An 11,375-nucleotide genomic window follows, 5' to 3' on the forward strand; every position below is an offset into this window, starting at 1 on the left:
GATGTGTTTTTTGTTGTTATTTTCTGTGCTTTTTAAATATTATTTGTAGACAAAGTAATCCAAATTATTTCATGTTGTGGTGCATTTTGTGTATGTTTCAGTAATTGCTGTGGTTGTGTTTTTTTGTTTGTGTTTTATTTTGTTTTTATCATTGACGTACATCTTTTTTTAATTATTTACTTTAAAAGTCAGATTTTACCACTACCCCCAAACACTAATCCTCATCTCGTGTCCGTTCTGCAGGAGAAGACCAGTGCCCTAAGCCTGAGCAACGTGGCTGGGGTCTTCTACATTCTGGTCGGAGGACTCGGTTTGGCCATGCTGGTGGCCTTGATTGAGTTCTGTTACAAGTCCCGAGCCGAGGCGAAACGAATGAAGGTGGCAAAGAATGCACAGAATATTAATCCAACTTCCTCGCAGAATTCACAGAATTTTGCAACTTATAAGGAAGGTTACAACGTATATGGGATCGAAAGTGTAAAAATTTAGGGGGTAGGGATTGAGGTTTTCATAAATTCCCCCCAAATGCACGCTTTTTTGGCTCCATCCGTTCCATCCTTCAGTGTTAGTGAGTGAAGAGGTTGGCCAACGGATCGTATGTACTGGTGATTTATGATTTTAATGAGAGAAAGCGATACTCCCCCTTTTTTACAAGCATAAAAATTGTGTTTGTTAATTTATGTTCTCTACCTCTTTGAAACCATTTTCATGTATGACTGTTGATGGCCATGCTTGTTAATACCTCTGTCCTAGTAACGTACTTCAACAATAATGCTTGCAATGACCATGCAGAAACCTTTACATGATCATTTGCATCTTGCATTGTGTTAATCACAGACCTCACGTTAAGTTCTCATCTACATTCTCATATTTGTGTATCTATAATCTCTTAAACATTTTGATGTGGTCAGACGCATCCATCTAACATGTTGCTTTCTTGTTTGTGTATGGATCCGTGTGTGTGTGCGTGTGTGTGATGATTGTGCTGGCTTGTGTCTGGATGTGCATGTGGCTTCTGTGCTTTTGTAGGTGACCTTTGGGGATGCCATGAGGAATAAAGCGAGACTTTCCGTTACAGGGAGTACTGGGGAGAATGGTCGGGTGATGACTCCAGAGTTTCCCAAAGCTGTCCACGCTGTCCCGTATGTGAGACCTGACATGGGACTAAACGTCAGCCTGACAGATCTATCCTGATCACTGAGAAACTCCTGAGTGCCTTACAATGGTTTCAATAGAGTGATTTTTTTATTTTATTTTGTCCCTCGTTTCTGTTTTGGCACTTTTTTTTATTTGTCTTGTGAAAAAGTAAAGGTATGAGAGAGATTTCTCTTTCTCCACACAAAGACTTTTACTGTTGCTCTCTATCTACATTTTCCATAAAATAGCTTCCCTTAAAGGGTGGAATTTTACTCGAAATATAAGCAGTTGGCTTTTGTTTTCTAAACTTGTGGTATCATGCTTTCCTACCTGCTTGAACTGGACTGAGAAAGAAGCAAGGGCTTGATTCACGGCTGCAGTTTCTCCTGGGTGTCAGCGATTCAGTCAGCCCCGCTGTATTTGTGTGCCTGAATAGTGCAAGTGCGTGTGTGTGTGTGTGTGTCGGGGTGTGTGAGAGAGAGGGAGGGGTCAATTTATTGATTACAACTGTTTCTGTAGCCCCTACCGCCAAACTGGATTTTCAAGCACACTTGATATCACCTCCATTAAGATGTGAAATTGATTTTTTTTGTAAGAAAATTTGCAGAGAAAAAAATTTACAAAAAAATATTTTTATGTATTTTCACAGAATAGCTTTTAAATAAACTTGTATACATACTGGTTGGATATGAACGACTTAACGTGAGAGTTCATATAGAAAGTACTAAACAGCTTCTAGTTCCATATTTGAAAGCCAAAAACATTGCATAAGAGAGTGAGATCTTAAAGTCATGTAATTAATTCTTAATAAAAACTTTCCTGTATATTTTATTCTTTAACATTAGGTGTTGATATGATCTATATGTCAATGCTTGACATTTGGAAATAATCCTTCTTAGCTTTTTATTGTTGGAGTTGTTGCAGCAATTTTCTTTTGTTCTTTTGTCTCTGTTGGCTTCAGTGCTTTTGCTGTTTGTAATCTTTCTGATGAGGACCAGAGTCACCGCTCTGTTTTCAAGAAGAAACATAATCTGTTTACATGCCATGAATGGAAAACAATGAACAGGATGATACGGTATTATAGTATTACATTCGGAAGTGACATGAAGAGGAGGCATCCACTTTTATATGGCTTAGGTGAAGGTCCAAAATGCCAAATAAGTAAGAGTGCCAAATTCTAGTGCCAGTAGGTATAACTATTGTCTTACTATAATAAATAACTGTCATCTCAGTGAATGTAAATGACTCTGATACATTCTGTAACTTTTGTATCTAGGTGTACAGTTGGTGGCAATGACAGTGCTAATAACAACAGCCTTTTTGCTTTGTTTTTCCGTCTCCATATTTTTTGCATTGATCTGACAATAAAGTAGCACCGGTTGCATGTCGTTGCCACATTATGCTACATATGTTTTTTTCATTAATGCCATTTGTTTTCACTTTGTTGTTGAGACTGTGAGGTTACCTATTTGAAACTGGAAATATAATGTAAGACATATACATATATAAATATAGATATACACACAATATATATACATAAATCATATATTTTATATAAAAAGTTGAAATGTTTAAAAGCTGTATCCCGTTACAAAAGCTACTTTGCTTCTGTTCCGTTAAATACTACATTTATTTGTCAGGTTCTGGAAATGCTTTTAAATCATTTTCAGTTCTGTTTTGCACTATTTTTTTAAATGAGCACATTTGTCTTCAATTCCCTGTCAAAACTCAACCTAAGCTGTATTATTTTCAATATTTCTTCAATTCAACATTAGAAACAAACCATAGTTGCTAATCAGTTCCATTACATATTCAGGCTTAACACTGACATTTTGTATATGGAATGTGTGCTAACTTCATTATTTTTTGAAACTATTTCTAAATAAAAGTTACTGATTTCTTGATATTATGTGCATCATTCATTAAGGTTGATGTTATTTACCCTGCAGAGTTTTTCAGCAGCATGGATCCATATTTATTCAGTCCGTTGAGCGCTATGCGGTTAGATCCATCGTCTACATACTCTCAGGTTCACGGGGGTCGTTCTGCGAGAGGCGGGACACACCTGGCACAAGTTGCTAAGTAGATCACAAATGAGTAATTTTAGAAAGCATCTTTGCAGATTAATCATCTTTGGGGAAATACAGGTGTAATTAATCATTGGATCAATAAAAAAAGTGATGAATATGTTGTATGTCTTTGAACAAGATGACATGGCTCCCAAATCGTCACTGTCTGAAAATTTTACACTTCACCCAAACTCTGGGAGTCTCATTTCCAAATGGAATATAACATTTACTTTCATCTGAACAACAGTCCAGTTTTTTTCTCCCAAGTCAAAGTAAGACATGTGATATTGTTTCTGGTTCAGGAGAAATTTGAAACATCTTCTGAATCAGAAACATGGTTCTAGACATGGACAACCATTGTCATCGTTGTGGTTCATGTCTTGGATTCGCTCAGGTTTGGTGGATGTTGAAGCCCTGATTTCAGATGTTTTGTGAATCTTCGCAATTGCTATACAATCCTTTCAAAACTGCAGTTATTCCTGTTTCTCAAGCAAATTTCTACCAGACTTTTTTCTTTCACTAACCTTCCCTTAATATGCTTGGAAGCAGCATTCTGAACAACTAGCTTCCTCAGCATTCACTTGCTGTGGCTTGTAATCGCTAGTCTTCTGATTGTGTATTTGAAAACTGTATTACTCTTATGCAAAAATCCAAAATCATGAATGCCACCATAAACACACTTGAATTCTACTCCTGTATGTGGAGAGAGTCTAAAAACACACGAGTTCACCTTTTTGAATTTAAATACTGCAGTACATTTTTTGTGGTACAGCTGCGGATAATCCGAAAAGACAATTATTTCAAAGATGATTTTACATTAAACAAAGTACTGCTGTCATTGTTTTGTAAAATTTAAAATAGAAAACCTAAGAGTGTCACAGTTAGTGGATCATATTGCCAAACAGAAGAGAGTAAAGCGAAATTTTATGAAAGGTAATTTCATTACACCAATAGGGAATTCATTTTTAGATGACCCATAAATAAAATAACTCAATACCAGTGTCAAATAAACTGTAGTAGCCATTAGTATATGCAGCAGATCCTACAGTTTCATGCTTTTGAACATAAAAACAGGCAGGAACAAAAGAAACGCTGTCTCTTGGTTTGCCTTGATGCCGATTCTCACTGCTTGCTGGGAAAACCAAGAGTATGAACCGGCTGCAGGGAAAACATTGCACATCTTTAAAATAAAGATCTGAAAACAGCATACTAGCTACATGTCAGCCTCTTTAACTAGAAAAACTCATCTGGTTTCATTAGCCAATCTCATATCACCATACCAGGCAATGATAAACATTTACACCTTTATGTGAAAGGGTAATTAAATCTCATAAAATATTAAAAGCTGGCATTTGTACTTCTGTCTTGCATTATTTTGAAGCTGCAAAAATTCAAATTAAGACAGAATTTTCAAGAACAAAAACATTTTTAATGCTTGTTCCTGTCAACCTGTTAGATTGAATCCTTCCTTATTATAGTTGGTGCATGTTTAGGAGGAAACTTCCAGACTTCAGTTTTTTGATCTTTAGGTTTAAAAACATCACATTTAGACATTTGGAAATGGTAAAGATCCTTGAGCACGGCGTGGCTACTTGTGTCAGACAGGCTGGTATTTCAGAAACTGCTGTTGTCACACGACCATTACTCAGCTTTAAAGAGAACAGTCCAACAAAGTAAATATCTAACTCAGAAGAGCAGAATAGATGGTGTTAGCATCATTTTGTTGTGAGAATGCCTTCCTTCAGGAATGAGAGTGAAGTGAAGCTGGTTACATAAAAAGGAAAGCCTATTTAGAAACTTGTACTAGCCAGATACAGTGACTAGGCATGTCTTATGCAGAAATGTTACGAGTCTAGAAAAATTCTTGCTTCCCAGGTCGCTTCATCTCTGCTCCAGGTACACATGCTGCTTTAAATGCTTGAGCACAAGAGCTGTGGCTCGCCATCTGGTGCTGAGTTGGATCACATGGCTTGGCAACTGGTCACATCTGGTCATCAACATTTTTATCTGCATTTTTACCTAAAGACAAATTTTGAGATTTCTATATTTCTCAGCCATTTAATGTTGTTCTTTTAACGCCTTACATTTACATTTGCTTGCAAGAAATTGGAGAAATCCTAAGCTTTGTTGTAATTTCCAATGTTTGAAGACATTTTATATCCAAAAGGTTTAGTCTAACTGGAAATGAATAATAAACTGGCAAAATAAAACCAATAATTCAAATATTATGATAAAATAAGACATTTTCTTTTCTTATTATAAGCACCGTTTTGATGTTTGACTTTTTCCAAGTAAGGAGTGACATTAATTATTTTTGCTTGAAGCATCGTTTTGCATTTTTTCTATGAAACAAGAAATCTTTAAAGGTTAGGAATGTCTCGTGGATATACTGCAAACACATTGCTCTTTTATCAGCAAGTCCGGCTTTCTTTATCATTCAGAGATTTCTATTGTTCTTATTATAACAAATTATATCACAAATAGTGTTGTGCTTTTGTTTAGCTAAGCTGTGAATTTTTTTTATTTGTAAAATAGATGTAATTTTTCAGATAAATAGAATAATTTCACCATATCATCCTCATCATCTGTGTATAGTCAAGTGTTCTCATGGGATATTAGTTCAGCCAATCAGAGTGATGTGTAAAATTAATCTTCATCCATGAGAACAATCAGACAGCAGGGGGCCGGCTCATTCTCCCTCACTTCCCAACGCTACATTGCTAATCAGCGATAGTTGTTCTGCTGCTATCCTCACTGGACTGAAGGTAAACAGAGAATGGCCTGGATCTGCCGCCTCATGTAGATGTCATCAATAGTGCAGCTGGGACAACGGAAAGGTTATTTTTGTTAAGCAATCTAAGTTTAAATAGTTTCAGGAAAACAAAAATAAATCCTTGATGGTTTTGTGACACACCTTGATTCTCAGTGTTTACATTTCAACCAATTGAAAAATTTTCAGAAGTGCTTGAAAAAAGAAAAGTACTGAGAAAGATCTACTTGTTTGGTGGCCAGAAAACCTCAGCTTTAATAATTGAAATTAATACAATTCTTTGTTTCAACACATCATGCATTAACAAAATGCTTAGCATGGCCTTTCCTCAATCAATCCTGTTTTTTGCTCCTCATCTACAACCACTGGTTGTAGATGAGGAGTACTGGTACTGCCAGTACTGGTACTGGTACTGGTACTGCCATTTCTAACCAACCCACCTGTTGGGATGTCTGCTGTGCTTAAAGTGCTGGTCTTTTTCAGGTTTTTGTCAGATCTTCCACTTCCTTTACCTAACACATCATGTTGCTTGAATTAGTTTTGTTGTTAATGAAAACATGTCTTCATTGAGGTGCCAGAGAATGAGAAACTGTTACTGGAAATTTAACTAAATCATCTTGGAAATTCTTAAAGAGCAGGTACTGGATTTTAAAAATTAGGTTCTATAAAACAGTGGTGCCCAACCACCGGGCCGCGGACCGGTACCGGGCCGCGCAAGAAATAATGAACTACTTCCAGATCTTTTATTTTGAAAATCCTAAACCGGATTTTACCAGTTACGTCTTGCGCGTCAAAATTGAGCCAACTTGCAGCAGAATGAGTAACAAAACAACATCGGAGTACTGCGCGCGCACCCCCCCTCACTCCTCAAACAACGACATCGGACTCGATACTTACGCCGCGCACCCCCCCAAAATTGCGAAGGGCTGACCGGTCCGCGCGACTAAAAAGGTTGGGGACCGCTGCTATAAAAGATTGTAAGTGGTTAATATCTTACCTATAGGCAATAACTTTATTGGCACCCTAAAGGCAGTGGGAAAATTAATAACTTCTAATATTTTTTTGCTTTTTTTCCTGCTTTATGTATTTATCAGACAGATTCTTTGACTAGAAAATCTTTATGTTGCATTCTCAATTTATATATGCTTACAATAGAAAGTTTGGTGTCATGATGGTTTTGACTTTTTGTTCTTTTAGTGAACTATAAGGGTGTTTTTACAGCTAAGGTGTTTAATCTGTTCTACGCAAACTCTTGGTGTGGTTTGTTTGTGCACATGTGAATAAGGAAATTGGACTAGATCGCCTGCAAAAACAATTGCACCAAGTCCTTTTTAAGGAGTTGTTTAAGTGGTTCCTTTATGGTACGAGTGTGATTCAACCTGTCCAACAGCATTATGTTAAAAACCTCAGTCGATGGCTTGCATTGTGGGATGCTGTAAAGTAAACAAACTTCAGAAATCAGCTAAAAATTATCATAAGAATGCTTAAGTCTACAGTTTTTCAGTAACTGCTGGTTAGTAATTATACATTTTAGTGAAGTTGAACACTGATGGTCCTATAGATCTTCCACTACCTTATAGTGAAGAAAAGTTGATATTATGTATAACAGTCAATGCAGAATCACCACAGCATCAAATATATAATATGTTTTTGGCAAAACATTATTTTGTGACTTTGACTAATCTCACATTCGGATAGAAACTGATGTGAAACTTAATTTAACAGCAATTTTGAGAGTACAACAAAACATGCAATAGATAACAAAGTGCCGTAATTTTACATGAAAATTAGTTTTTCCAATATGTCGGTGTCTGCTTTAAATAAGTGCCACAAAAGGAATTCTGTCATGTTACCCATTGCCAGGTTTGTTATTAAGCGCCATCAATGTGTAATATATTATCAACATGGTTGGAGTGTACCTCCTAAAATCAATGACATTTCCAAGGCTGATGCGACATTTTCAATTAATTTCTGCTCTTTTCAAGCACATCTAACAATAGGACGGCTCATTACTGTTTACTCATTACATTTGTCAGTCGCTCTAGCAGGACGGAAGGCAATTCCTTTACAAGACGTGTTCTAATCACCGCAGTTGGTGAGCCTGAGCAGCTGCCAAAGCAACACTTTTCCCTGCCAGCCTAGGTGGTGGGTGGTGTAATATGCTGTAAAACAGTTATCCTCTGGCTGGGTTGTCATGGCAACAGTGTTAGCTGGGTTTCTCATGTTCCAGTACAGCATGTGATCTCTGTAGCTGCATGTTGGTGCAAAAAAGTGGGGGGAGGGGTTGTTTCTCCATGCTTACCACCATTTTAAGTCGCCCATGAGAACATAGGAAACAGCCGTCGAGTGCTCAATCAGCGGGGTGACTTTCGGGTGAATTGTACCACCAACCTCAATTCATGACTGACCGACAGTGAGGCGTGCCTCAATAGAGCCGAGATCTTCTGTGCTGAACAAGGTTAGACAAATCCACATAGTGACAGATAATAGCTGCTTTTGTTGTCGTTTTCCCTTCGCCTCAAGCAGGTCTGCAAGAAGCTTTGAGGCGCCGCTTCTTTTTCAAATGTCACGGATGCACAGTTGCAGCTGGGTGGAAATTGTGTGACATTCAGACTGAAGAAAAGATTTCTGCTTGCTACTGTGGTGACAGGCAAAGCTCTATATGTGTTTCAATCAATATGTAGACCATCAATTTTCTTTGACTAACAAGATCAAAAGCAGTCAGAATCAAACTCCTATCTCATTTCTTGCAGTATATCAGTTGAAAATGTTTTCCTCTCCCCTTCAATTAGTTGAATTGTACATGCTCACTTTAATACCAGAGCTGACTGAGAAATAAAGTAATGGTCTGTGTGGAATAATACAGTGATGAAAGTAAATAACAAAGCCATTTTCAGTCACTTTCTTGAAGCACTCAGGATAATGAAACACAGTGACAGATACATCTAAGAACATTTCAAGACGGACATGTAAAAAACTTCATGTAGACAATATAGTACTATAAGCAGCATGAACTAAAAAAGATGTTGTATGACATCCGATAACATGAAAATTATAGAATAACCAAAACTTGAGTATTAATGCAGCAATTCAAAATAAAATAGCAGCAAAAATTTTAATCACTTAGGAAAGTTATTTATGTTGAGTGATAAATAGAGGATTTCCAGATTCTATTATAGTTCATCAATTTATCAAATAGCATAGCATTTAATATCATTTCGATTACTTTTTTTTTTCTTTTCAAAAATGAAGTGCTTTGAATGTTCTGTAGAGGCCCAGTCAAAGTCTCAACTAAAATCTGATAATCTGTCAAGAGTTAAAAATTAAGATGATTGCAGAGCGGCCATTAAAACTTCAAAGACTTGCATCTGACTGCAAAATATTCTTCATCAAAAAAGTCAATGAAGTGCAGAAGATGAAAAATCCCAAACAAAGTTTTTCTTGTTATTACTGATGTAATAACAAGCCTTTGAGTTTTTAAAAGGCCGGGTTTTTTTGTTTTGTTTTTTAATCACGATGCAAATAAAAACAGGAACACTATTTTCAGTTTTAATTTCATCAGACCAGAGAACATGTGTCCAGCATGAAGGTCTTTGTCCCTCAGTGAATATGCAAACTGTAATGTGCATTTTTATGTTATTTTTTAAGTTATGGCTTCTTCTTCTCTGAGCTGATAGCGGTACGGGAATCATTTCTCTGTTATTACCAACTCTTATTAGTGTTTGTAAAGTTGTTTGTTTTTTGGTTGAGACGTACATTTTTGTTCTGAAACTCATTCACTCCTGGGACTTACAACCCATCAACTTAGTGTATGATGGCCTGACATTACTACATTACTATGTTGTTTATAGTTATAATTTTTTAAACAGTGGAGCATGGAAGTGGAAACTGATCTGTTGGGGTCCACAATTATCTTGATGATAACTTGTCTGATTTATTTAGATTTTTTTTTTTTATCATGTCACTAGGAAGCAGTATGTCTGAGGTACTGTCTTAAAAATCCACCCACAACAGAAACGCATAGTAAATTTAATCTATGTAAACTTGTAAAAGTAAATATATGTAAAAGTAATTTGAAAAAGCTCAGAGTTGTATTTGGCTATTATGAGTGTATTCAGCTGATCCCCAACAAACAAAAGAATATTCTCCAAACAAAGTTATTAATTCTTTACATTTCCCTCATAACACTGTTACAATGTGTGATTTAATACCACCAGCAGCCTTGACTCTAAAATTCATCTTAATATGCTTGCCAGGGGCTGCATGTCCCAGATTTAGATATAGTGCCGTGATTGCTTCGAGATTTAACTAATTTACATTTAAATTCCTAAAGTCTTCTTATTGAATAACCAAGACTGCACATTTAGCTACTTAGCTAACATTGTTATCCAAAGTCATCCAGTGTTGGAAAGCTGCGAGAGCCGGGAATGAAGGACTGAAGACCTTCCAGATCAGGAATGAATTGCTCTATCGCCGTCTGAGCAAGAAACATCCCCACAGGCAAACAGCTGAGCCCTGAACGCAACACCATGTCAATATCACCATCATCCTCAATCACCACATCCAGCAATCTGAAGATAAAAACATCCCAAAATATTAACAAAATCCATTCCTACTTTACAGCAGAAGGAATAATACATTATGTTCTTCACTCATGATGATATTTTATATATTTTCTGCACTTTTAAAATTTTCCTTCTGTTCAAATGGTAAATAAAATCCTTAAAAGAAGAGTAAACCACAGCCGAACACATACTCGTCTTTTAAATGTACTCCTAATTTAGCTAAATGTCACCATAAGTTGATGAGCTATAAATAAGTCATCACTGATGCTTCCAGTTTGGAAAAAAATAATCAGAGCTCTGAAGGGAAACAGGTAAACAACATTACAGCTCGTCTGATGAAAGGAAATATTATGCAGCAGCTGTTTAGGGAGTGGCACAGTGAGCTGCCATCTGTATGAAAATGTCCTAGGCTGTGAAAGGCAAACCTTTAATTTTTCAAATCATTGTTATGAACTGTGTTTTCTATGGCTAAAGCCAGGCGTCTCCTTACCTGTTAGACATTTTATTGTATCTCGGTGTAAAACTAAATTTGATACAATTAAAATAATACCAAAGGCTTGGGACAGAAATCTGAGACGGGAACAAATTGGACTGCCAATTTTCTCAGGTTCAGCTCTGCTTCAGACATCTCCTGCTTCTGAATGTCTCCCCTGATCTGTCTGGGGTGTTGGAGTAAAACATAAGAAACATAGATCATCCATCTTCACTGAGGACCACCCAGATTGAGTTTTCAATCACATATCTGTTCATTGATTTTACTACTTTAGGTAAATTGCAAGACCAACTATGCAGATCATATTACAAGAGTCAATGTTATGATAATGGAATGAAGAG

General features: G+C 36.6%; 1 protein-coding gene across 10 annotated transcripts in view; it reads left to right on the top strand.

Annotated features, from left to right (window-relative positions):
- The window catches only part of gria2b (glutamate receptor, ionotropic, AMPA 2b), a 49,735-nt gene extending 46,694 nt beyond the window's left edge, over positions 1–3,041 (top strand). For 2 of the 10 annotated variants that reach the window (XM_028008783.1, XM_028008781.1), the window contains exons 15-16: positions 244–492; positions 1,030–1,182. In XM_028008783.1, coding sequence (XP_027864584.1) covers positions 244–489 — 246 coding nt within the window. In that variant the 3' untranslated portion in view covers positions 490–492; positions 1,030–1,182. Of the gene's footprint in view, positions 493–1,029 lie in introns of those variants that run through there. The other 8 variants (XM_028008785.1, XM_028008786.1, XM_028008779.1 and 5 more) reach the window with 6 other exon arrangements.
- Positions 3,042–11,375: the final 8,334 nt, after the last annotated feature.

This window comes from Xiphophorus couchianus, chromosome 23 (assembly GCF_001444195.1).
Source record: "Xiphophorus couchianus chromosome 23, X_couchianus-1.0, whole genome shotgun sequence".
NCBI classification, from domain to species: domain Eukaryota; kingdom Metazoa; phylum Chordata; class Actinopteri; order Cyprinodontiformes; family Poeciliidae; genus Xiphophorus; species Xiphophorus couchianus.